Raw genomic sequence first — 27,677 nt, forward strand, 5'->3', positions numbered from 1 at the left:
AAATAAAGTAGTTTTAAAACTACGATTGTCTTTTTCTTCTGCAATGAGATGCCAGAAGACAAGCATGCTCCTCTCAGGGAGGGAGGGTTCACTTATCACTGGTGTCTCTGGACTGGGGAAGATTTACAGCCAGAGCGTGACCACCGGAGAGACACCCTGGTGTCTTGGGAAAATGGTGGCCTTCCCGGGCATTTTTCCAACATTAACATGGACCTTCAGTGACAGGCAGGGCTGGCAGAGAGCAGACAAGTTGGTGGGGCAGCATCCAACATGGTGCCCTCCAGACATTGTAGACTACAGCTTCCATCAGGCAACAGTCCCAGCCAACAGACATAGTGGAAATTGTAGTCCAAAACATCAGGAGCACAGATGAAGACAATTGGCTCAGGGTAGCTTAAGCTTTTGTGTTATTTTTCTGGATAAGACAATGGGAAGCACAACATTTCCCACAATGCAACATCAAAATTTAAAAACATGGTATTTATTGCAAAATAAAAAATGAAATCCATTTATTCAAGTATAAAAATTCAGCAGAATGAATTGCTGGCAAAAATCCCTTTATGAATGGTATAGCTATAGTTCCATTTCAAATTAAACTGGGAGGATTCCCAGCTTGCTCATAGGACAGCTTTAAAGGAATCACTTGCTGCAGATTTTGTCAAGAGTGGTGAACTTGGGCCCCAAAGTAGCCAAGAAATCAGGAGGTAGGCTGTGATCATCCACAACTGGTAGGGAGAGAACGGATTCACTTTTCTCCAAAATGCCTTCTTCTGCATAAACATGAGGAGCGTCAGAGACCCCGTTGTCCTCTAGGTCGGCGACGTGGTTAAGTTTCTGAGGAAAGAAAGTAAGCAAAAGAGCATATAGATAGCTAAACAAGATCACCTTCCTGCCTCTACTACATGGATGAGAAATTTGTGGCTCCCTAGACACTGCTGGATTACAAGTCCCATCATTCCTGACCATTGGCCATGCTATAGCTGGGGCTAATGGGAACTGGAGTTCAAAACAGGCCTGGAGAGCCAAAGGTTCGCCAGCCCTGCTTAATGAAATAAATCTTTGTTATCTGCAGCACATTCAGGGAGAAGGACAACACCTCAGTAGTAGAGTATCTTTTGTGCATTCAGGAGCTCCCTAGATTGATTTTCGACCCTCCCCAATTTAAAATAATTTGGTGGCAGGAGAAGATCTTTGGGCTTCCGCATTAGCAAAAGCAAATTTGAGCCGTTATCGAAACTCATTCCACTCATTCCGCATTTCATAGTTTTTGGAGAAGGGGAAGTGATCAACCTCTTCCTGTTTCTCACCTGATTTAAGATTTCATCCAATGTTTCCAGCATCCGGTCATGTGGGTTCTTCCAGCGCTTCTTACTCTTTTGGGGGAGCAAGGTTGTCTGCTGAAGCAGAGAAAATGAATTTTAGAGCCATCACTTGCTTACATTCCACCCAGAATTTCTTCAAATAAAAGAGGAAACTATGAAATCTACAGATAGCAATTCTTTGTAACTTGACACATCTTGAGTTATTAGAGATAAAAAGCATGGGGTGGGGTAGGATCCTGTTGTGATTTATCTAACCTGATGCCAGCCAGGGACCATCTGGAAATATTCTGGGATGGTTATGGGTGAAGCTATACTTCCACCAGGCGCTGTCAGCTTTGCTTGGGTCATTCTATGGTCATCCTTTAAAAGAAAATGAAGCTTAGTTTATAAGGATACAATTGCAGTCCATGTATTTCCATGCATCTTGCTAAAACCACTCTCCTTAAAGGTAGAATATTTGAAACAGATTAGGACATCAAACTGCAGAAAGCCTCAGGACAGTTCACTATAAAACCGCTCTCGCTCTCTCAAGTCCTGCAGAACACTAGCATGCAAACATGACTTCCACATAAAACACATTGTCCTCTGGTGTGTGGACAGATGGAACAGAACAGGAGTGAAGAACCTTTTTTACCCAGTGGGTCAGATTCTCCATTTCCAAGCACAATTCAAAGTGTTGGTGCTGACCTTTAAAGCCCTAAACGGCCTCGGTCCAGTATACCTGAAGGAGCATCTCCACCCCCATCGTTCTGCCCGGACACTGAGGTCCAGCTCCGAGGGCCTTCTGGCGGTTCCCTTACTGCGAGAAGCCAAGTTACAGGGAACCAGGCAGAGGGCCTTCTCGGTAGTGGCACCCGCCGTGTGGAACACCCTCCCACCTGATGTCAAAGAGATAAACAACTGCCAGACTTTCAGAAGACATCTGAAGGCAGTCCTATTTAGGGAAGCTTTTAATGTTTAACAGACTATTGTATTTTAATATTTTGTTGGAAGCCACCCAGAGTGGCTGGGGAAATGCAGCCAGAGGGTGGGGTATAAATAATAAATTATTAGTAGTAATATTATTAGTATTATTATCATCATCATCATCATCATCTCTCCCAACCCTTGTGAGCCAAGTAAGGCAAGTGTGTGGAGCCGCCAGCTGTCAATTACCCAATGCCACAATGTTGTCAGGTGACCTTGCCTGCAAGGGACTTTCAGAAGCCCATTTCAATTCAAAATCCTTGCCCCCAACTTTGCAGTGGTGGTCATAGAATATTGGTAATTTTCTGGGAGCAGATGAAAGTCGCAAACAACGAACATAAAAAGGCATTCTACTATATTCATTGCGTGCAGTGCTGCTTATGTCCTTCTGCAATTCATTTTCTAAGGTGTTCTATAATTGGCCTTCCTTTGTAATGTCTTACTATGAAACATTTAAGGTAATATTTTTGTTTCTTGTATTTAGATGCATATTTTAAATTTGATCTCCTGTAATGTTTTGTTTTGGAATGCTTTGATGTTTTAATGTAGGTTCCTTCTTAAAAATATAAAGCAGTATAAGGATATAATGAATAACAATTTTCTGCAAAAATATGGTGAAATTATGTTACTTATGTAATTTACATAATTAAATACATAAAAACCCTAAATTACTTTGTCATTAATTATTCCACCCCAATCATTCCAATGCAAAGGAAATGCAATGCAAAGTTGGGGGCATAATAAAGAACTGCTGCCGCTGTTGTTGGGCTGTCGCTGTTGCTGCTGCCCAGGACTGACCTGCTGGGAGCCTGAAGGGCCCGGCCTGTTATGTACTGAAGTTCTCACCCTGGGCCAGCAGGGGGATACTGTAGATAGTTTTCACTCAGGTCCACATATGCAAATAAGGGATTGAAAGTGATGTTCAGTGATTGGATAGTTACAGAAAATTGTTACTGATGCGTTGTAGTGGAGCTCTATATAAGCAGGCTGGCTGAACCCTTCAGTTCTGTTCTGTTCTGGCCTGTGAATAAACAAGAGCTGTTTGAAGAATCGCTGTGTCCTCTGATATATTCACCCACAACTTAACACGGCCCTGTCCTGGTTCTCTCCACCTGGCTTCGGGAAGGGCCTGACAGGCTCCACAAAAGAGTTCTGCTGCTGCTGCTGCTGCTGGGCAGAGAGGGCTCCGTTTTTGTTTTTTAAATTGCTTTTATTTTTTATCTATGTCATTTTAAATTGTGGTTGATATTAATGCTGTATTCTTAATTTTAGATTATATGAATGATGTGGAAATTGTTTTCCATTTGGTTGTGTACTTTCTGATGTGTTTTATTTATTGTTGGTGACGTTTGTTATGTTGGTAATTATGTAAATCTTGTCATGCTGTAAGTCGCCTTGAGCATTGCTTTAACCAGGAGTCAACAAACATTTTCAGCAGGGGGCTGGTCCACTGTCCCTCAGACCTGGTGAGGGGCCAGACTATATTTTTGAGGGGGGAAATTGAACAAATTCCTGTGCCCCACAGATAACCCAGAGAGGCATTTTAAATAAAAGCACACATTCTACTCATGTAAAAACACCAGGCAGGCCCCACAAATAACCCAGAGAGGCGTTTTAAATAAAAGGGCACATTCTACTTGTGTAGAAACACACTGATTCTCGGACCGTCCGCGGGCCGGATTTAGAAGGCGATCGGGTCGGATCCGGCCTCCGGGCCTTAGTTTGCCTACCCATGGTTTTAACTATGGAAAGGCAGCATACAACTAAAATGATGATGATAATAAATGATTGCAAACTGAAAGCAACAGCAAAATCTAGCACCTGTGAACTACTGTATACATTTGTTTATACCTAAGCAACTGTGGTTTCATACACATTTTACTCACAAGTAGGTTTTGTTCATAGTGTACTTGACTGGATGTCCGTGAATGTGAGGTGCTCGCTCCAGTTGGCCCCTAAGAAATAAAATGCCGAAAGAAATGACTATCCAGCGCTGTAGCTCTGCTGACATAACAAGACTTCCACATGTGCAATGGAGTCAATTTCCCCCCTTCTTCTGCCTCCTCCACTCCACCCTCAAAATCAGCTCCAGGTGGTTGGAAACCTTCCAGAGGAGATTTTTGAGGCACATAGAATCATAGAGTTGGAAGAGGCCACAAGGGCCATTGAGTCCAACCCCCTGCCAAGCAGGAAACACCATCAGAGCACTCCTGACATATGGTTGTCAAGCCTCTGCTTAAAGACCTCCAAAGAAAGAGACTCCACCACACTCCTTGGCAGTAAATTCCACTGTCGAACAGCTCTTACTGTCAGGAAGTTCTTACTAATGTTTAGGTGGAATCTTCTTTCTTGTAGTTTGGAACCATTGCTCCGTGTCTGCTTCTCTGGAGCAGCAGAAAACAACCTTTCTCCCTCCTCTATGTGACATCCTTTTATATATTTGAACATGGCTATCATATCACCCCTTAACCTCCTCTTCTCCAGGCTAAACATGCCCAGCTCCCTTAGCCGTTCCTCATAAGGCATCGTTTCCAGGCCTTTGACCATTTTGGTTGCCCTCCTCTGGACACGTTCCAGTTTGTCAGTGTCCTTCTTGAACTGTGGTGCCCAGAACTGGACACAGTACTCCAGGTAAGGTCTGACCAGAGCAGAATACAGTGGCACTATTACTTCCCTTGATCTAGATGCTATACTCCTATTGATGCAGCCCAGAATTGCATTGGCTTTTTTAGCTGCCGCGTCACACGGTTGGCTCATGTCAAGTTTGTGGTCAACCAAGACTCCTAGATCCTTTTCACATGTACTGCTCTCAAGCCAGGTGTCACCCATCTTGTATTTGTGCCTCTCATTTTTTTTTTGCCCAAGTGCAGTACTTTACATTTCTCCCTGTTAAAATTCATCTTGTTTGTTTTGGCCCAGTTCTCTAATCTGTCAAGGTCGTTTTGAAGTGTGATCCTGTCCTCTGGGGTGTTAGCCACCCCTCCCAGTTTGGTGTCATCTGCAAATTTGATCAGGATGCCCTTGAGTCCATCATCCAAGTCGTTGATAAAGATGTTGAAGAAGACCGGGCCCAAGACAGAACCCTGTGGCACCCCACTAGTCACTCTTCTTGGGGAAAAGAAGGGAAACAAAACTCCATTTGTGCCAGCCGGGGCGCCTTACCCATAGAGGCTAGTGGCACAGGGAGATAAGTTCTGGAGGGCACCAGTCAAAAGGCTCTTGCCACCCTTGCCCACCTCCGCCATGCTGCGCTGAAGCCGCGCCACACCTGGAGCCTCTGCTTGCCATGGCCACCAGCTGAACCAGGAGCCCCTGCATCCAGCCTCCACCTCTTCCCCATGGGAGGAGCTGCCCTCCAGCAAAGCTGGGCACTGGCAGCGCCATCCTCCCTAAAAAAAGGTCAGCAACTCTGGGAAATGGGGGGGGGGCGGTGCCTGATGGATCTTTGCACCACGGCACCGGATATGCTTAAGACGGCCCTGTTTGCCAGCAAAGCCCTGCTGGTGCAGCATGGGACACAAGCCAATATCAAGGCATTAAAAGCATCGGACAATAAATAAACAAGCATATACAGTGGTACCTCGGGTTACAGACTCTACTAATCCAGAAATAGTACCTCAGGTTAAGAACTTTGCTTCAGGATGAGAACAGAAATCGTGCTCCGGCAGCACAGCCGCAGCAGGAGGCCCCATTAGCTAAAGTGGTACCTCAGGTTAAGAACCATTTCAGGTTAAGAATGGACCACCAGAACAAATTAAGTTCTTAACCTGAGGTACCACTATATAAGGACAATTTGAAGGAGCTCAATCCCTACATACAAGGCAGATTTCAGCCCTGAGTGATTGCCTTGGACAACATCCTAGGCTATGAGATACCTACAGGCCTTTGACCTCCAGGTCAATCCCTGCCTCTGGCATTAATGGCCAACCTCTGTGAGCTGGTCTGAAAGGGGAGCCAATGACTTTTGTATAGGATGATCAGGAGGCCCTTCATGATGCAGACTCCCACTCACCTACACAAGTGCCTCTAAGAATAGCCTACAAGAGTAGAGACTTTTGCTGAATAAACAGAGTTTGAGGGTCAGAGCAGTTATCTTTCAGCAAGGCAGAGACCCCTGTATAGCTTTCCAGTTACTCCAGTATGCACACTATGCTAGAGATGGATGGATCTGCAGTTAGTTTCTCAGTGTTTCTCATTTTTCCAATCTTAAATTCACGACCACATCAGTCTGCGAATTTTTTTGTAAAAGCCCTCATGTGCATTTGAGCATTTGAGTATACACATTTATGGATGCAATTTCCCCATAGCATACATTTTGGTATGTCATTTTCAGCAAGGAATGTATTTTTAAGCAAAATTGTGCCCTAGTATATGCATTTTTGTACATATTACTTGGCCTAAGAACTGCATTGCAAAATTCAGAGAAGGATGGCTTCCTTACAGTTCATATATTGTTGGGGAAAGTGTGAGTTAGGCAAGTTCCCCTTTAAAAGCAAACTGAAATAAATTTCTCTCCTAATACCCAACAGAAAGAGAAGGGGGAGGACAAACAAGAGCAACACCAGGCAAGGAAACTGTACTGTTCCATTACAGGCCCTTTAAATATACATTCAATAAAGCTCAAGGAGTTCTGTGGTTACCTTAATTGTTTGTGTTTTGTCTTTGGAAATTTGTGCATAGACTGTGGATGATGTAGCAGGATCTCCCATATCGGGTGTATCCTAAATGGGAATCAAAATCAAATGCATTATTGGTTGCGTGTGAAGCAGCTGTTCTGAATTGACAGACAGCAATACAATAATCTAGCTGGAACTACTAAAATTGTGGGTGCCTGCCTGGAAAAGGTCGACACAAATGTTCTCTGGGGATCTGCTGCCTGTTGAAGGAGTGCCTGCTTGCCTATATGTCCTGCTAGTATATATGCAAAGAAAGCAGATGTTACAAAGGCACTCCAAGTCTCCACTGCTCTCTAGTCCCGAAGAATCAAAACTACCATCTTATACAACTCAATAGGAATAAATTCCATTCAGCCTAATGAATCTCACATGCATATGATGATTGTACAGTAAACCCAATAGCATTGCACCTGGAACATCATAGGGAGAGAGTACAAGGTGGGCAGGTGCAAAAGACAGAAGAGCCCCTATATATTTAATATCTGAGTTGAAAGCTACTGTTGCAAAAGCTCCCTCTTCTATACAACTGCAAGAGCCCTGTGCTGTTCTCAATCTAACCACACAATGGATAGCGGTATTATTTACCACCTGAGACAAAGCTTGTTGGCTCTCCTCATTGTAGTGGATGAGAGTCTGGTTGCCTTCTTCGTACGGAATGAAGGGAGGGCCTTTCTTCGATTCTGGTGCTGAGGAACACCAAAGTAGGAGAGCTAAGCCCACTGCATAACAAGGAAATGAAAAACAAAGGATGAGCTTTAACACTTTTTTGGATGAGTGGGAGGGAAAATCCATCCTAGGATCCCCCCAACCTAGCTTGTTGTACACCGCTTAGAGATATATTTATATCTTATGCATATAGAAATTGCCTGAATTAATTGATTCAATAAAGGTAAAGTGACCCCTGACCATTAGGTCCAGTCGTGGCCGACTCTGGGGTTGTGGTGCTCATCTTGCTTTATTGGCCGAGGGAGCTGGCATACTGCTTCCGGGTCATGTGGCCAGCATGACTAAGCCGCTTCTGGTGAACCAGAGCAGCGCACGGAAATGCCGTTTACCTTCCCGCCAGAGCGGTACCTATTTATCTACTTGCACTTTGACGTTCTTTCGAACTACTAGATTGGCAGGAGCAGGGACCGAGCAACGAGAGCTCACCCTGTCGCGGGGATTCAAACCGCCAACCTTCTGATCAGCAAGCCCTAGGCTCTGTGTTTTAACCCACAGCACCAGCTGCGTCCCATAATTAATTCAATAGGTCAAGGTAACAGGACACCGTGACAGAAACCAGAGCACACGGAAACGCCGTTTACCTTCCTGCTGCAGCGGTACCTATTTATCTACTTGCACTGCTGTGCTATTGAACTGCTAGGTTGGCAGAAGTTGGGACGGAGCAACGGGAGCTCACCCCGTCGCGTGGATTTAAAGTGCAAGAGGCTCAGTGGTTTAATCCCATGAAGAAGCAGCTCACCCTACTAATCTATGTGTGTATGCACTTTGAATTGAAATAGAGCACACACTAAAAAAAATCAGTCACTAATGAACAAAGATAACATTTTTACATTCTCTCTGTACAAGATCTGAGTACGTTATTTCTGCCAGTAAGCAAAAGGCAAATTTTACAACATCACTCACAAATCAGTAACAGGAACCCAGCCACGATTGCAGCAACTGCTCCTGCTCCAAGACCCACCGACATGGAAGCCAGTTTCAGCTCCTGCTCACATGTGATCCCATCCTGGCAGGAACACACACCGACATGGAGGGTCTGTTCCACATAAAACCCCTGCCTGTCGAAAATGTGGAGCGGCACTTCGTAAATGCCAGAAGGGAGGCTTTTCAACATAAACAGCTCGACTGAGTCATCTAAAGTGGGGGAAGAGGGAGAATACTTACATTATTTCTTTTTGCTAATTATAATAATACCACGCTGGTAATGAGACAATAGTGATGGTGCAGACAAGGATGATCAGGCTGGACCCTTCCAAATATTATTAACCAGATTTAAATCATTTTTAGGTTCTTAAGAACTGAATGGTTGCTTGCAAATCCTCTAGGCAATTCTTTGGTTAGCTGTCCAGCCTTCTCTGAAAACTTCAGAAGAAATGCTTTCTCCTATCATTTATAGGTAGTTTATTAACCTGTGGCGCCGGGTCAAGTCTCAACTTGAGTCTCTGCTGCGTGAGTAGGAGCTCTAATTGATCAAATTAATCTGATAAAAAGGCTCAAACTATGAAAATATCTGCCAACTTTTATCAGTAAAAGACTCTGGGAGCTGCTGGGTAAACTTTTAAACCTCCCTCCCCTTTCAAAGCTACTTAAATCAACTTTGAACCACCTCCATTGAAAAGCCCATAAAGCTGTGGGCTGGATAAAATAGCCCTACTTATTTCCGAGTACGAAGATGGTACTTACAAGACAACCTGTGGTGTCAGGAAAAGCTGCAGACAACAGGCCAGAGCATGGAGGTCAAAATCCACATCTCACAGCACCTGCCATTCTATCAGGCTTATAGTCGAAGAGGAGATGGAGATATCCTGCAGCCCCATTAGCTCTGCTGAAAGGCCAGAAACTTTTGTCTCCTCCCCTACCTGAACTCTGTCTGCTTAAAAAATGTCTCCTATAGCTTTATTAATCTGAAGACTGATAAATATCATTTAAATATATATATATTAATCTGAAGACTGTCAAAGCAATGTACAGAATATCAAAATCATATACAGTACAAGACAAAACCCCATTTGCACTGAGTTTTCCTTGCACTGAAATGAATGGGGTGGAATAATTTAATGACAATGCAATTTGCATAATTTAGTATATGAGATACTATAGAGTTTTGCGTGTGAAGAGTACAGTGGTACCTCAGGTTACATACACTTCAGGTTACATACGCTTCAGGTTACAGACTCCGCTAACCCAGAAATAGTACCTCGGGTTAAGAACTTTGCTTCAGGATGAGAACAGATATTGTGCAGTGGCAGCACAGCGGCAGCAGGAGGCCCCATTAGCTAAAGTGGTGCTTCAGGTTAAGAACAGTTTCAGGTTAAGAACGGACCTCCGGAACGAATTAAGTACTTAACCGGAGGTACCCCTTGGTTCTCAAACTTAATTCATTCCGGGAGTCCGTTTGACTCCCTAAACCATTCGAAAACCAAGACACGGATTCTGATTGGCTGCAGGAGCTTCCTGCACTCAAGTGGAAGCCGCATCGGATGTTCGGCTTCCGAAAAACATTCACAAACTGAAACACTTACTTCCGGGTTTGCGGCGTTCGGGAGCTGATTTGCTCGACAACTAAGCCGTTCGGGAATCAAGATACCACTGTACAGGGCAGAACATGGAAAATCCCTACGTCACAGTAGGAGGGTAGCTTACCAAAGTTCTGTCCCAGTTTCCAAGTGTCTTGCACATTCCCATTGGTCTCCACTAACTGGAATGTAAAGGGCTCTGCATAGAGATCAGAGTCTTTGTCTTCTGCTTTTACAAGGAATGGGCCTTTTTCTTTTCCGCTGCAGACCACCAGCAAAGATGTAACTAACATGGGAGCGTTGTCATTGAGGTCAGAGAGGTGAAGTTGGATAGTTCCTGTGCCAGTTTGTGGCGGAACACCTAAGGGGGGGGGGGGGAGAAATGAGCACAATGCTAAAAAAGAGAACGCAAATATTACAGAGCAGGAAGGAACTCACAGAATGAGAAATGGATTTCACCCACTGGCTTTCAGCATCTGACCTCCTCAGCAAACGCTTCCCACACTATTATTTCTCTGTTGCAAATGTCAGGTCATCCACATCATTCAAGCTGGACCTGTTTTGCAAACTCTCAAGAAAGGATCATCTAGGTCAGAGTTTACACTGGGGCCCAAGAAACGGCTCTTTGACTGGGAAGCATTTTTAAGACAGCTTCTCAGCATATTTTTAGACATCACAGGATAATTCTGTTGCTTTCATTTTCTGGCCGGAAATATTCAAAGCTGAGTGTTAGGTGCTAAACCAGAGCTGCCTTGGGACACTTTGCATCTTGCACCATTATTGTCTGAGGAGCTACTTACCGTCGTCAATGGCGTGAATCACAATGGTGTATACGCTGTTGTTCACGTGGGGAGATTCTCTATCTAGTGTTTTCACATTTGTCACGGTCCCCGAGTGTTCGTCAACAGTCACCCAGCCACCTGGGTCAGAAGCTATTTTGTACCTTAAAGAGGAAATCAAAGGTTTTATTTTTAAATGAGCGAGTAGCTATCATGCAGGGTTTGCTTTCCCACCCTCCAAAGGACTGGAAATCAAGGGTATACTTAGTGCTGTGCTATGCTGAACATTTCCTTCCACTTCCTTTTCCAACCATTCTCCAACAGTGAAAAGAAAAAGAAACCGCACTCATATAAAAAAAAAGTCAGGTGGAAAGAAGAGTTTCTATAAAATTCTCATGGGGGAGTGGAAGGCTTTGGTCGCATTGACATTACTTCCAAAATGGTCAGGGAATTCGGCCTGAAGCAAAAATTGTTGCCGCTGGTTTTTTTGTCCCAGGTCCAGCGCAGAACTTGATCTAGCAAATACAGTGGCTATTTGCTCACATAATCATTGGGGGTCTTTATTTAATCTTACAACCGATACATAATTTTTGGTGGGGGGGATTATTTGCATGGTTTTGACATTTCCTTTACATTGAAATGTATGGCGTGAAAATGTTACTAATTATGTTAAGTTTGTGAAGTACACAAGTCACCATTTTGTATTTCTATGTTGTGAACTGCCCTATGATCTTTGGGTGACGGGCGGTATACAGATTTAATAAATAAATAAATAAATAAATAATAGGGCAGAATTAATTGGGTAAACTATGTTAAATAGCAGACAGCAAGATGAATAGCATAGTATTAGGTGAAAAACAAACAGCCATGGAGAGAAAATGCATCCATTCTCCAGTAGTCTGCATTCTGCAGCCTTCCTGGGTGCTCTGCCTCCTAAAATCCCCACAGTTTCCACAGCTGGGCTTTCCTATAAGAGATGGAAGGCAGGGAGGCTGTCTGCCATGCACCAGACCGCAGTTTATCATTTTCTTAAAAAGAAAACTTATTTGAAAGTAAAAACACTGAAATTGCTACAGGAACAAAAATCAGGGTGTGCAACAATCTCAGTCATGTGGAAACCATTCTCCCCCAGTATCTCCCACTTCTATGATACCCTAGGGCAGGCATAGGCAAACTCTGCCCCTCCAGATGTTTGGGACTATAATTCCCATCATCTCTAGCTGACAGGACCAGTGGTCAGGGATGGTGGGAATTGCAGTCCCAAACATCTGGAGGGCTGGAGTTTGCCTATGCCTGCCCTAGGAGAAGACACCCTGATGCTGATGTTTCCATGTTGTAACTCCACCCATGAGACTTCTTTTCAGATCAGGAAGCATAGGCAGCCAGGTAAGTATACTGTTCTGCAAATATATTTTTAATTTGGGAGCATGGCGACCACATACAAAATACCCACGGTTACCTCGCAACAATAATGTAAGGTCCAAATTTATTTATTTTTAATGTTAAGGACATTTTCAAAGTGCTCCATGAATGAAGCAGGAAAACAGAAGCGAACTTCACAGGGGAATGAAACATTTAAAAAATCTGAAGAAAGGTTTTGACACAGCACTCAAACAGGTAGACTACTCATGCTTAAAGGAAGAAGAAGAGTTTGGATTTGATATCCCACTTTATCACTAATCTAGGGAGTCTCAAAGCAGCTAACAATCTCCTTTCTCTTCCTCCCCCACAACAAACACTCTGTGAGGCAAGTGAGGCTGAGAGACTTCAGAGAAGTGTGACTAGCCCAAGGTCACCCAGCAGCTGCATGTGGAGGAGCGGGGAATCAAACTCGGTTCACCAGAATACAAGTCTACCACTCTTAACCACTACACCACACTTGGCAAAATGGCGGTCATAGGACACTTGATTGGGCAAAGTGTAATGTTCAGTGGGTTCTTGAATCTATTCCTCCTCACTCTCTCTGAAGTAGAACCCTAAGCAAGCTCCTTTGGAAGACCCATTCATATGGGACATACGTAAAAGAATGACCAGCAGTTCTTCCCCACCTTATGATGTGTGGTGTTGTGTCTGGGTCCTTGGCTGTGTAATGTGCAATCGTGTTCCCAGGGATCATCCCTTCTTCCTTCCAAAGAACAAGAGCAGGAGGATGGAACTGAGGAGCATCGTTCTCATCAATGATGTTTATGTTCACATATGCTTCTTGGTTGCCTGGAGAACTCCGCAGCTGACCGCCTTCACAGAAAAAGAAGGGCTCTTCATTTTCCACAGAAATCACGAGTCTCCTCTTGTTATGTTTGTCGTAAACCAAAGGCTGAAAAGAAAAGATGCAGAGCAACCACAAAATCACAACCTCCCATTAGTAAATTCTGACTAACTATACACAAGAACCAGCAGGGTGGGGTGGGGGGTTGTAAACGATGACGTGCTGCTACCCAAATCTTGATAAAAGTTCTATGCTTGGAACAATTCTTCAAATCCTGTCAATAGCTTTGTTCATCTACGTTACCTTTGTGATGCTTAAAACCCCTTCATTGGTATCAGGATCCGTCTCAATGCTGAAATTCTCTGTATCATCTCCTCCCAGTATCTTATACTTGGCTCTCCAAGCAGGTGTGTTGGGCGAATCTTTATCTTCCACCTGGAGGCGAAGGATGCCATTTTCTGTTTTGCCTTCTGGGATGTTCAGATAATGCTTGGAAGACACAGGGCATCTCAGTGAACAAACAACAGCTCCAAACATTTCCTCCCATTTTCTGTCACACTGCAATGTGACCAAGATACATAGCCCAGGGTGGAGTGGACTGCTAAGGAGGTTCCTCTTTAAGCACAAGGAAATCCTGCTTGCCTGGTGAAATGATTTCCCCTATCTTCGCACTGTGCGCTGTTTTGAGGCATAGGAAGTGGAGACAGGGGGGAAACCCCACTGCGGAAGTGGGACATGTTATACTGTGTCTCCACCCCCATCGTTCAGCCCGGACTCTGAGGTCCAGCTCTGAGGGCCTTCTGGTGGTTCCCTCACTGCAAGATGTGAGGTTACAGGGAACCAGATAGAGGGCCTTCTTGGCAGTGGAGCCTTCCCATCAGATGTCAAGGAAATAACTATCTGACTTTTAGAAGACATCTGAAGGCAGCCCTGTTTAGGGAAGTTTTTAATGTTTGATGTTTTATCGTGGTTTTAATATTCTTTTGGGAACTGCCCAGTGTGGCTGGTGAAAGCTAGCCAGAAGGGCGGGATATAAATAAATTTGTTGTTGCTGTTCCTGCTAGTGCAACTATTTAATTGAATCTGCTCCCAGGATTGGACTGTGCAGGCAGAAGTTGCATTTATAAAGTGTGGTCCTCAATTATGCAGAGAGTTCTATTCTTGAATTCCTGGCACAACACTAGGGAAAGTCAGCTCACGGGCAATGACATGCAGAATGACTTCAGAAGCAGGGCTTGTATACATGCCGCTGACCCTGTAAACAGTTTGGCATCTGCATGTTTATTACTTATTTTGAAGCATTTCTAATCTTCTTCATATTTTTGATTCTCCAAAAATAGACTCAGTAATGACAGAGCCCCATCCTAGAGGTCAGGGAAAAGCTGGGCATGACTTAAGCATATCCAAGAACCAGGGTGAATCTGATTCAAACAATAAAAGAGATTCCAAATAATTACATTTTTGTAGAATTTGCAGTAGCATTCTACTGTATACCTGCAGGGCTGTCAGCACTGACGGAAAACAATGCCTTAAAGTGGGCTCTTGAAAAGGCAAACCTTTTGACTTCATAACTGGGACCTGGAAAACTCTCTCCCACCCTAACAATAGCCCTCAAGCAATATGTCCTTACAGTTCCTTTAGCAAGCAATGGTGCATTGTTGTTTGAATCTTCCACAGCAATATTAACGGTTGCTGTTGATGACAGCCGTGGATTTCCATGGTCTGTAGCTTTGACCAGCAGTCTGAAAGCCGAGGTCGCCTTGAAAACGTTAAAATATTAAAACATCGTCACTCTCTATATGTCCGAGATGATATTGGTGTGAATTCAATAACTCCAAAGCCATGCAAACTTTCCAAAGAGGAAAGATGCATTTGCAAAACGTAAGGTTAGAATCCAGCTTTCCTGAAATGGCCACAATTAGCCACCAGAAACTTTGGATTGATTCTGCTGCTAAGATACCTGTTAGCTTTATTCAATTTTTTTCCCCATGCATGTGTGGCCACAACTGAGACCGCCTTCAAAGATGAGTTTTGAGGTCCACGGCCTTGGGTAAATTCAAATGTTTTTGCTCCATGGTGTAATTTGCACAGGACCGTAATTCTGTATAAATATGGCATTTAGACCCTATGGTGGTGGAGGTGTTCCCCATCCCCTCATCTCCTTCTCTCAGCACCAGTGATGTAGGACAGAGCAGTTAACGGATGGTATGTTGAGCAGGTGGCACTTACCTGACCTCCCAGCTGTTGAGTCACTGCTGCTTACTGGGAAGGGCAGAGCTCTGGGGAAGCCCCCACACTGCAAATGCAGCAATAGGAGCCTGCTGATGATCAATCAATCAATCAATCAAACCTTTATTGCATTAGCATACAGCCATAGCAGGATAAAAAAAAAAGTAATAGGGGTCTTAGAGTGCCTGCTGATGCATTTGCACCATGCTGACCTCCCCATCACCTCCATTTTCCCTCCCAATAAGCAGCAACTCAGTGGTCAGGTAAGCTCCACTGCACCACCACCACTCATCTGCTACTGGAGCAAAGTGAAGGCAAAAGGTCACTCAGTGACTCATTGTAAGCAGATCAGGCTGAGCCAGTTCTCCCTGACCCAACACCAACATTGATGGCCCATTTGTTTACCCTGCATTTGTTTGCCTTGCATGGTATATTTTTTTACAAAGATTAGGCTGCTGAAAGGCAATTTGTAGAGGAAATACTAGGGCAGGGGATTTAAAGAGTGACATACTGAAGGCAAAATAATTTTTCACAAGTGTATACATGCCCAAAGGTGGGGGGAGACAGAGCTTAAGAAGGCAGGCTTTATTTACAAGTTCTATACCTGATAATCTGAGCATCCCGTGACATGAATCAGGCCACTTGAAGGATCAATGGTGAAGATAGGTTCTTTTGTACGAGGTGTCTGCAAAACCAGAGAATGCTCCACAAGAGAATTAGGAGTGCCTTCTTCATCCTTGTCATAGGCCGTGGCATTGAACACTGGTTCATCTATGATTGGGGAAGGTGCAGTGTTTATAGCAAGGGAATAATACAGAGCCTAGGACTTGCCGATCAGAAGGTCGGCAGTTCGAATCCCCACGACAGGGTGAGCTCCCGTTGCTCAGTCCCTGCTCCTGCCAACCTAGCAGTTCAAAAGCACATCAAAATGCAAGTAGATAAATAGGTACCACTCCGGCGGGAAGGTAAATGGCGTTTCCGTGCGCTGCTCTGGTTCGCCAGAAGTGGCTTAGTCATGCTGGCCACACGAACCGGAAGCTGTACACCTGCTCCCTCGGCCAATAAAGCGAGATGAGCGCCACAACCCCAGAGTCGGCCACGGCTGGACCTAATGGTCAGGGCTTCCTTTGCCTTTATAGTGTGTCTTTACTATACAGTCATACCTTGAAAGTCGAACTCTTTGCGACTCGAATGTTTTGGCTCCCAAAAACCACAAACCCAGAAGTGAGTGTTCCGGTTTGCAAATGTTCCTTGGAGCCCAAACATCTGACACGGGTTCCGATTGGCTGTAGGAGCTTCCTGCAGCCAATCAGAAGCTGTGTCTTGAATTCTGAATGTTTTGGAAGTCGAACAGACTTCTGGAACGGATTTTGTTCAACTTCCAAGGTACGACTGTACTTCCATTCTTGGCACTTGTATAGTTGATCAGTAGAGCCCACCTCTTGCCAATTTCCCCACGTGGGCAAATTTGTTACCAAAATCAGAGCAAAACCAACAGCTTTTGCCACAACCTGCTCATTGCCTTCTCGTTTGCCTGCTTCAACCCCTAGCCATGCCTTAGACTTTAGGCTCCACCAATGCCAGCAACTCCATCCTGAGTAAAGGTGGCTGGGAAGCAGAGAGGTACAAAAGTGGAGTGGAGAAGAATGGAAAGTCTTCCACTTCTGAGAAGAAAGGGGCAGAGGAGGTATTGAACAAAATTAGACAGTAGGACAAAGGGTGTGATGATGATAAATGAGATGGATAGATAGAGGATAAGAAAGATGAAAGCTGCTATAGGAGGAGGAAGGGAATGTAAAAGGACCAGAGAAGGGATGAAAGGCAAATGGGAGAAGAAATTATAGGAGATGAGTAAAAATGCTTGAGGCACATGGGGTGAGGAAAGGAACAATATAAAATAAAAAGCCTTCTTTACTTAGATCCTCTGGGTCAGCAAATTCTTCCTAAAATGGGAAGACCGAGTCAAAATCGCTCCAGATCAAATTTCTGTACTTAGCTTAAGGAAAAGCTGAGCCATAAAGAAAATGCTGTCTGTGCCAAAGAATTTGGCAGTTTCCAAAGATGGATTAAATAGCAATAGAAAATGATATCAGTAATTGCCAGCTGATTATGCCAAAGTCTGTCTGCACTGGCTACCATTTTGTGACTGGCTCTGCCACTGCTCTGCCATTTTGTGACGGGTTGGCTTCAGTAATCTGCAGCTATGTCAAGTGGGCTCTGGGAGTAGAAAGTTTGAGCAACCCTGTCCTTGACAAGGACCATATACAGCAAAGGTATCAACAGTGTCCAGGATACTCACTTCTGTCGTGGTTTTCTTTCATTGTGATGTTAAATTCCTTTTTAGAAAACTCAGGTGCATTATCATTTATATCCTTAATTTTAACATTGAAGAGTAAAGATCTATCCACTATTTCATTCGTCGTCCTATCCGCAACATCAAAACGTATCTGAACGATGGACAATCAGCAAGAAAATTAAATTAGCGACTGGCTCATGTGTTCTATGGACTTCTAAAAAGAAAAAAAGTTAAAAGTAAAGTAAATACCGTGAAAGAAGGGTTTCTCTCTCGATCAATGGAATGGTGCACAGATATATGTCCATTCACATCATCCTCGATAGAAAACAGTCCAGGCTCTGGATATTCATCCACACCAGGTCCACTGATTAAATATTTCACATTTATATCACGCTTGCGTGATACATCATTAAAGAGCTACAAAGCAAAACAGGCTGTTGATTAAAGGTTAATCTTATCAGCAGAGTAATATTTTAATGGAAAGATTCTTTTACATTTTACTATTCTGGTAATCCTAGGGACTCAGCTACATTAGTCAAGAAACACCTTTTTGAATGCATTATAAACATGCAACACCACATAGCACCAGAGAGCAAGAAAAAATTTCGAAGCGATTTTCCGGAGCATTGTTCTTCTTCTTTTGTTATAACAATTTAACTTCTGACTTATTTATAGCGGGGGGGGGGGGGTTCCTGTATGTAGAACCACCCCTAATGTAGTTTTTTTGTGTTTTTTTTAAAAAAGATTTAATAATAATAGTACTTATCACCAGCAGCAGCATGATTCTTAAGGGAAAGTTTCCCAGCCTTAATTCTTGAGCCATCTCACAGATGTTTTAGTGATGCCAATGCCATTGCAATGAAATCCTCAAGGCTTTTTTTAACAAAAAAAAATATCCTAAGAGGTACAGTTTGGTGACACAGAACAGTCGGTCTTTTTATTGTAAGAGAGTACATGCAATTATAATGACCAATGTGCAAGTATATTAGTAAATAATAATCTCTCTGACAAATGCCAAGTAAGAAAAGGGAATAGACAAGGCTGCCCTTTATCTCCAATGTTGTTTATTTTGCCATTCGAAATATTACTTCAGAATATAAGGGGAAACAGGGAAATCCAAAGTATAGAAGTCGGGCATAGAACTTACAATTTTTTTAAAAAATTATTTATGTATGCAACAACAGCAGCTAGAGTTTTGTTAGCAAGGGAGGTCCCAAGTAAGGAACACTGGCAACTTAAGATGCTAGAATTTGCAGAACCAGCAGGTTTAACACATGAAAAAGAGAGCAAAAAGAGCATCTATTTAAAGAGTGGAAAATCTTTGCTGAGTATTTGGAAAACAACTGTGCACTGCTGAAGACGCTGGCAGCATTAAGATAAATTCAGCAGTGTGATTAATATTTGAATGATTTAAACTGGGGAACTGAGTAAAATGGTTACAGTAAAATATGCAGGAATGATAGACAAGTGAAATGAACCATGGGAAGGAGAAGGAGGGAAGTCGATGGATATATAGTATTGTGTAAAATGCATATTTTGAGATGTATAACTTGAAAACTTAATAAAAACTATTTTTTTAAAAAATGAGATACGTGCAATTTTTAAGTGGCACAGACTAAGAGATGCAATTATATATGCTACTTCTTTGCTCCATTTCAACTCTGAATTTTCTAAAGTGTTTTAAAAAATATATCCTAAGATATATTTTAAAGAAAGTGCCAGAGACTCTGGCATGTGTGTTTTGTTGGAAGGAGACAAAAAAATTGTCCCAGAAGATAAGTAAATATTGCCAGTGACACTTCTATTTAAAAAGAAGATTATAAACATGCACAGGCTTGAAATTTCCAATTGTAGCTTCCTCCTGCACTGAGCATCAATAGGGCCTGTCATCCATGTGACAAGCATGAAAGTGAGGACTTGCCAAACCGAGTCTTCCTTGGTTTGGAGACTTCCTAGTAACTCCAACTGACATTCTTCTGCGGGGTGGGGTGCAGATACTCTTGGTCATCTTTAAGGCTGTGATTCGCCAGCCCCTGACCCAATTTCCATTTATTTAAAAGCAATTCTAAGGCATTCGATATTTTAAAAACTGCAACTCCTGCAGCACTGCCTGGGGGCTGGCAGGGGAAAGAGGCATTGTGAAGGGGGGGGGGACATGAAGAGTCCAGGAGAGCCGTTATGCTTTTGTTCCACACTGTGACCTTGACAGGAAAACTTAAACCTCTCTGCCCAGCCTAGGAGATGAGGGTCACTCCCTCCCCACACTTCAGAAGATTGATCTAATGATTTGGGAGGGGGTAGTAGCCGTCTTCTCAGCTTATCTACAAGGATCAGATGTGGGGAAACTGTGAACATGTGGGCATCCAAAGGGGGAATGTGGTGTGCATCTGAGAATGGCCACATCTGCACCTTGCATGTAGCAGTCATGGCTTCCCCCTCACTGGGCTGCAATTTCCTGAGCAGTTTAACAATCAAGTCCTCTTCCCAGGGTACTCTGGAAATTGTAACTCAGAGCACAGGGGTCTCCTAACAGCTTTCGGCACCCTTAAACTACAGCTCCTATGTGATCAGAATGCTTTGAACGTAGGGTGAACATGTGGTCAGAGAAGGTGTCTATATCCACTTTAGACCATGCCCCCACCTGCATGTGGCCCCTGAAGGGTTGACAAAGGGCAAATATGGCCCTCAGGCAGAGGAAACTTCCAACATGCACGAGAGCCAGTGTGGTGTAGTGGTTAAGAGTGGTAGATTCATACTCTGGTGAACCGGGTTCGCATCTCCGCTCCTCCACCTGCAGCTGCTGGGTGACCTTGGGCCAGTCACACTTCTTTGAAGTCTCTCAGCCCCACTCACCTCACAGAGTGTTTGTTGTGGGGGAGGAAGAGAAAGGAGAGTGTTAGCCGCTTTGAGACTCCTTAGGGTAGTGATAAAGTGGGATATCAAATCCAAACTCTTCTTCTACTTTAAGGTGCACACACAATGTTCTTGGCTGTACCATGGCACAAGCTGTTGAAGGCTTGACTCAATGCAAATTGCCCTTGGGGAACACAGCCAGAGACACAAAATACTAGACTATAAATATGCAAGGCTTTCCAACACGTTACACATTACACGTTACACACCTCTCCGACGCGTTTTGGGAACGGCCCTTTGTCTTCCTCCTCAAGTTCTAAGGTGGTAATTACCCATCTCCTTTTGGTGCGACGCAAAGGACGAAGACTGTCGGGCAGCTTCAGATCCTGGGAGTGAAAAGAGCGCACTTATGTTACAGACACCTGTGTGCATCACTGTAGCAAGTGCCTCATTTTCAAAACAAACATTAAAATATAGGGAGTTTAAAATAATGTTCCAAATATATCCTTCGGCCCCACACTGATAAGTTCGGTAACAGAAGATAAGCTTCCTCCTTTGTTCATTGACCTGTGATGGGACTTGCATACACATGCCATAACTAGATGAATATGGACATACATAACTTCTTAAGGACTCAGAATCTAAAATCTGTTCAGCCTCATCAAAATATCAATTATCCTCCCCCATCAACAGACACACAAGCCATTGTAAAAAAAAAAAAAAAGGATTTTCAGATAATGTCTATCTGGTTTTTAAAGTACAGTGGTACCTCTGGTTACGTTCTTAATTCGTTCCGGAGGTCCGTTCTTAACCTGAAACTGTTCTTAACCTGAAGCACCACTTTAGCTAATGGGGCCTCCAGCTGCTGCCACGCCGCTACTGCGAGATTTCTGTTCTCATCCTGAAGCAAAATTCTTAACCCGAGGTACTATTTCTGGGTTAGCGGAGTCTGTAACCTGAAGCGTATGTAACCTGAAGCGTATGTAACCCGAGGTACCACTGTAATGTTATCTACTGGAGAACTTAACCGAGTCCCCACCTGACTGCTTCTCTTGTGGACGGTCTGCCTTAGACTGCGGTCATCTCCCAAGGCATGGTAGAAGTTGTTGATAGCAAGAACCTTAATGGAAGAAGAAAAGAGCAAGAGTAAGAAGGATGCTGCAGTGGCAAAGTCATGCTACCCACAGTATCACACCCTGAAAAGCCAGGCAACTTTGACATCTGTAATGAATGCATTCTTCAATTTAAGATCTGGCTTTGTTAGGAACATGATGTTTTCACTGGGTGATTGAGGCTGTTGCGGCCACAGAGGCTTCAAAATTCAAGGGTGCTTATAATGCTATAATGTCCCATAATCTCTTTCCACACCCTGGCAGTGTCTTCCCATGTTCCTCAACCAGGCAATAAATGCCAACAAGAACCAACCTATTTTATTCACACCTGCCCTGAACATTTATTCCAAATGTTGCCCTTCCATTCACCTGAAAAACTGAACAAAAATGAGTCAACTCTGTAGAGGTCACCAGCTTTCCCTGTTCTGTGTCATCTGCCTTGATGCAACAAACTTACTCCGAACTGAAGCCGTTTTCCTAAGGATTATACCCAACTATAACGTAACTGTCATTTGCAATCAACTGTATCTGGCCAAGCACAGAAACGTTGCTGAACCTGTTATATCAGGGTTGATCTGCAAGGTGTCTGCGTCAGATTTCTCTGGGCTGCTCTGCTCAACAGTTAATTACTCCTCTGGGACTTCCTCTATGACTTCCCTGTTTAAGGACTGTCCAGAAAATGCATTTAATATAGGACAGCCTTCCCTGACCTGGTGCCCTCCAGATGTTTCGGACTACAACTCCCATCATCCCCAGCCAGCAAGGCCTGATGGGAATTGTAGTCCAAGAACATCTGAAGGGCACCAGGTTGCAAAAGGTTAGTAAGGAAAGCAAGCACAAAGCTACTAACTGGGACCATGCATCAGCCGTCTTAAGAACAGCTTCTTCTCCAGAGCGATCTCGGCCCTGAATGGGAAGCCTAGACTTTGAAAGTCATCTAATCTTCCTTGCTGTATTATACTGTATTGTTTTAATTAGTGTTTTTATAGTTGTTTTGATTTTGTGTGGAGTGCCCTACCTGGGTGGATGGAGCAGCCAAGTAATTTCGTTGTCCCCGAGAGGGGGCAATGACAATAAAGATATTATTATTATTATTATTATTATTATTATTATTATTATTATTATTATTAATTATTATATCTTACCTGTGCTTAAGGAGCTGGAGTGCTTCTGAGTGCCAGGATTTACTTTTAAAGCCCTACAGAGTTTGGGACCTGAAGAAATGTCTAATTCCACACCAACTTTCCTGGGCACTGAGACAGTATTCAGAGCTGCAGCTGCTTGTCTTTCCCTGCTGTTTGAGATGAGTCAAGTGGCCAACAGGGAGAAGGTCTGCTCTTTTTGTGAAACCCCACTTACAGAAGTCTCACCCCAGATAGGCTCACCTGCCCCCTACGTCACAGAATAATCCTATACATGGTATCCAGAAGTAAACCCTACTGAATTTGATGGGACTTAAGGACTTGCCAATCAGAAGGTCGGCGGTTCAAATTCCCACGATGGGGTGAGCTCCCGTTGCTCGGTCCCTGCTGCTGCCAACCTAGCAGTTCCAAAGCACATCAAAGTGCAAGTAGATAAATAGGTACCGCTCCAGTGGGAAGGTAAACGGCATGAGATGAGCGCCGCAACCCCAGAGTCGGCCACAACTGGACCTAATGATCAGGGGTCCCTTTACGTTTTTACTTCCATGTAAGTGGGTATAGGATTGCCACCCTTAATCACTTTTCAGCGCCATATGAAAACCTTGTTATTTCCCCAGACTTTTGCCACGTGCAGGAATTTGAATCATGAACGTTTACTACTGCTTTTACCCTGCACCTTTATGATTTTGCTAGTGTTCTGGTGCATTCTTATTTTATTTTTAACAGCCGTAAACTACCCTGATAACTCTATATTGAACAGCAATATAAAAAGTATTATTCCTAGATATTGATGCATAAGAAAATTCAGTATCAACAAGGTTTTTCCACCATCTGTAAGAATGGGTACTAATCAGACTATGATAAGTACACCTATGATTTCAGCAGGAATTTAAAGTGCTCAACTTTGGCTGGATCACAACCAGCACTTACAAGTAATGGAAATACTCAACTGACTCCTGAAGTCTAAGCGCAATCAAATTTTGGTTTCATTAACCAACACCTGTAATTTTATCCCAATGTACCAGCAAATGTAGCAGTTCCAAACACAATGTACCTTCAGGCTAACCACCCCCCACCCCAATTTTTGTCTTGTTCATATTCTACAATCCAAGGATGTTCCAACTCAGCCTTGCCCAACCCGGTAACCCTCCCAGATGTTTGTGCTGGTTACTTATGCTGCACGTTGTAGTCCTTGGAGAAGGCAATGCTAATTCAAGGCAGATGAGACAATACTTGAACAAACATATGCAAATACTATGATATACTAGTGCAGAGGTTCTTGGACGACTGAGATGATCACTTCCCAAACAAACTGATAAGATAAGCAAAACACAGGATATTTTCAGCTTAGAGAAAAGGTAGCCAGGGAGGTTTTGATACAGGTGTTCCTGGAATTGACTGAAATATGCAAAAACTCCTTAATGTTTTCAGTGATTAGACATCAGAAATGAAAAGTAATGCCTAGCTTGGTAAATATACATACGCTTCTTTCACCTAATGTTCCACACAGGAAACACCAATCCATCCTTTAGCACAATGTCTGAATGCAGTCAGTGACTTGCTTAAGGTCAGCTACCAAGTTTGTGGCTAAGGAGAATTATAAACCCAACCATCTTTGGGAACTGTAGCCAAAGGATATTTTCAATTTATCAATCCAAACATTTATGAAAAAACAAATCCTTGAAGTCATCTGCCTTCACATACCTAAATGGTAGCTAGAAAACAGAGTTCATTCAAACTGAAATAATGTCAGAGTGATGAAAACGAAAAAAGAGTAAACATGAAAGAACAACGGGGGGGGGAAGAATTTGCATGCAAGGATGAGAAGTGTTTAAACCAAGTTCTATTCTCACTGAAGCCTGTATGCTTTTCTTCCCTCAAACAAGAAAGAAGATCAGCCTAGGAATTGTGAAATAAGACATGTGCTATTCACATTAACTGGGGCATATCACACTTCAGTTATAATAACTTTCTGTTGACTATTGGGGCATGTTCTGGAACAGTTCCTCAGTTTTCCTTTTTGCAGCAGGCATGCACTTAATCTCTTGTAACAAAAACAAAGCCCTCTGCTCAATAGCAATCCTTTCGCCACAAAAGCTTGGAGGGGCTGCTCAGTGCTGGAAACATGATCCAGAGATTGCATCAATAAATTATCAGCAGGGTTTCAAAAGAACCCCAAACTACTAATCCTTAAGAAAAAGGTTCTAGAAGTTAATGAGAGCTTTACATGTGTTCTGAGGTGGGGTGTTGGAGAATTCTTCTTAAAGTGGGATTTGGGACAAAATGAAGTTTCCTTCAGGTAGAATTATTTGTAAATAAAACATAAAAGGTTGGAAGAGAGATTGAAATCCACCTGGTTGACTCTATTCTAGCCAGTTCTCTTTGGGCTGCGAATAACTGTAGACAAAATGTCAGACTTGGGTCAGGAAGTCCTATATTTGCTTTTCTGCTCAGCTATGAAACAAACTGGTTGATTTCTCCTTGGAATGCTTGCTATCTCCAACTTAGCCCAACCTATCTTATTGTAAATTTGAGGGGAACTATGCATGCAGTCCTGATCTCTCTGGAAGGAGTGTGGGATAAACTAATATCAGAAGAAGAAGAAGAATGGGCAGTCAGCTACATAAAAATTAAGGCAATTCATTAGGTTCTAGCAGCTTATGACAGCTTATGACTCCATTATGATAAGACAGTGGAACATGTTGCACTGCAAAGTTGTACAACCTCCTTCTCTCAAGACATTTTTAAGGGAATAGTTTATTTTACAGAATGTTGGTGCTGTTACGCCACTGAAACCTCAGGAATTTAAGTTTTCATAATTAATGCCTGGTGCCAAGCTGGAAACAGAGCAAACAACAGCATGATGGAACACCAAAGTCCCGCGAGGATCTGTCCTACCCCACAAAAGAATGCAGAATTGCTTTTAGTTTGCTGGCTACTTTGCTTTCCAACACCTTAAAAGTTCTTGGTCCCAAAGAAGGGTCTGTTACTGTGCAATCCTGTTTACAGTAGCAAGCCCCATTGAGTTCAGGAGGACGCATTCCCCAGCATGTGTGCCTAGATTGATTGATTTATTGAACTTATATACTGCTCTATATCCGGGAATCTCAGGGCGGGTCACAGAATAAGATCAGGATATAAAACCACAAAATACATAATAAAAATAAAAACAATAGCCCCCCCCATCAGCATTATTCTTCTTGTAACACTGAGACAATGTGCTAAGCTTTAGTACTTGGGGCAGTGGGATGGTGGAATGTGCACAAGGCAAAAAGATTTGACTTATCTAGATTTGTAGCTTTAGGAAGCAGGTGCTATGTTCTAGACTCATTTGGTATCTTTCCATTTCAACTCGTATTTTGGAAAAAATTAGATGTCTTTTAAAAAGGGATCTATTCCCCCCCCCCCATTCATTTAACAAGGGGGTAGAACAGGTTTAAAACACTAGAAGGATATTGGAACAGTTTTGTCTTCACATGAGAGAGATACTGACTGCTTAGGAAACTGCCAGACCTGGAGAGAACTTGAATTGCACTTATCTAAAGGAAAAACAACTGATGATATTAACCAGTAGTAAGGTTTAAAAAAGATTACTGGGAAATGATATATAATGAACTGAAAATATTTTTGAAATAATGTTTGTAAAAAAACAAACCCACCCAAAAACTTTCCTTTGGGGAATTATAGGGATGGAACTACCCAAACTGTATAGAAATGTATTCATGTATGCAACTACAGTGGCAAGAACGTTAAATGGAAAGAAGTCCCAGCAAAAGAAGAATGGATACAAAACTTATGGAATATGCAGAAATGGCGAAACGTACCGGAAAAATAAGAAATCAAGATAAGAAAATTATAAAAGAATGGAAATGGTTTGTTGAATATTTACAAACTAAACAGATAAGAACATTGACATTGGCAGGATTATTGTAATAACCTTATGAGTATATTTTTAAAACAGACGAATAAATAAGTAAATTAAGTTAATTTGAATATGCGATGGGGACCAACAGCAGTCCAAAAGAACTTAAAAGCACCAGTAAAAGCCTGGGGAAATAAAATTGTATACACGTTTGTATGCATGTGGCTTTCACCCGAAGGAGAAAAAGGCACAGGGGCAGAGCGCGTCCTGGAGTTCAGTACCGCGCACGCCCCGACGCACTAGGGAGAGAGATTATTTTTAAGAAGCAGGTGATGCTACCTGGCGGTTTCCAAAGAGACGGGGATCTTTGAATCCCAGGACGCTGCTGCATGATCTCCTCCTTGGGCTGGACAAGGCAAAATGTGGAGCCTCCAGAGGCCCCAACTCCGATCTCCCCTTCGCCAGCCAAACCTCCACCACCCATGACCCCTCTCCAGCCCTACCGTCAGGAGGAAAAGCGCAGCGCCGGAGAAAAAGGCGCGTCTCGGTGGCATCGTCGCGGCGCTCGTGGCTGGGGAGGCGACGCTGAGGCTCCTTGCAAAGGGGGCGATCCTCTGGCTTCTCTGCACCCGCCTGTTGACCGCAGGAAGATGCGCCTCCCGAGCCCCGAAGTACTTCCTATGGAGAGAAGTGTGTGGACAAAGGACTCTCAAGGTCTTCGACCAGGAATTCCACAAACCGGCGGAGGGAGAGAATATATGCCTTTCACAGGTATTGTTGATCTTGGCTGGCCACACCTCCTCCAGGCTCATTTGAACACCAGCTACACCCACTTTTGGGGGGGGGGGGAGAGAGAGAGACTTGAATATTTATCTTCCGGGCACTTTTTTCAATCCACTGACACAAACAAACAGCAGGAGACAACTAGGACAGTAATAAAAATGCCATCTTCCTCAAATAATCAGCTAATAACCAATAGTCAACTAATTATC

General features: G+C 43.3%; 1 protein-coding gene across 3 annotated transcripts; it reads right to left on the minus strand.

The window, feature by feature from the left end:
- Window positions 1–465: 465 nt before the first annotated feature.
- On the minus strand, window positions 466–27,458 carry CDH26 (cadherin 26). 3 transcript variants are annotated; one of them, XM_083744215.1, is made up of 19 exons: window positions 27,327–27,458; window positions 27,189–27,256; window positions 21,609–21,689; window positions 20,839–20,955; window positions 17,966–18,133; window positions 17,720–17,867; window positions 16,025–16,191; window positions 14,822–14,950; window positions 13,495–13,680; window positions 13,034–13,299; window positions 11,007–11,149; window positions 10,334–10,567; window positions 8,594–8,824; window positions 7,553–7,683; window positions 6,929–7,009; window positions 4,175–4,243; window positions 1,578–1,682; window positions 1,308–1,397; window positions 466–834 (listed from the first exon to the last, which is right to left on the minus strand). In XM_083744215.1, the coding sequence occupies exons 2-19, from the start codon at window positions 27,237–27,239 to the stop codon at window positions 640–642; spliced, it is 2,592 nt and encodes an 863-aa protein (XP_083600341.1). In that variant the 5' UTR covers window positions 27,240–27,256; window positions 27,327–27,458; the 3' UTR covers window positions 466–639. The 3 variants fall into 3 exon arrangements, with proteins under 3 accessions (XP_083600341.1, XP_083600340.1, XP_083600339.1); XM_083744214.1 differs by having other exon boundaries at window positions 7,550–7,683; XM_083744213.1 differs by having other exon boundaries at window positions 7,550–7,683; window positions 27,189–27,458.
- Between the last annotated feature and the right edge of the window lie 219 nt (window positions 27,459–27,677).

This window comes from Podarcis gaigeae, assembly GCF_964106915.1.
Source record: "Podarcis gaigeae genome assembly, chromosome: 6".
Taxonomy (NCBI): domain Eukaryota; kingdom Metazoa; phylum Chordata; class Lepidosauria; order Squamata; family Lacertidae; genus Podarcis; species Podarcis gaigeae.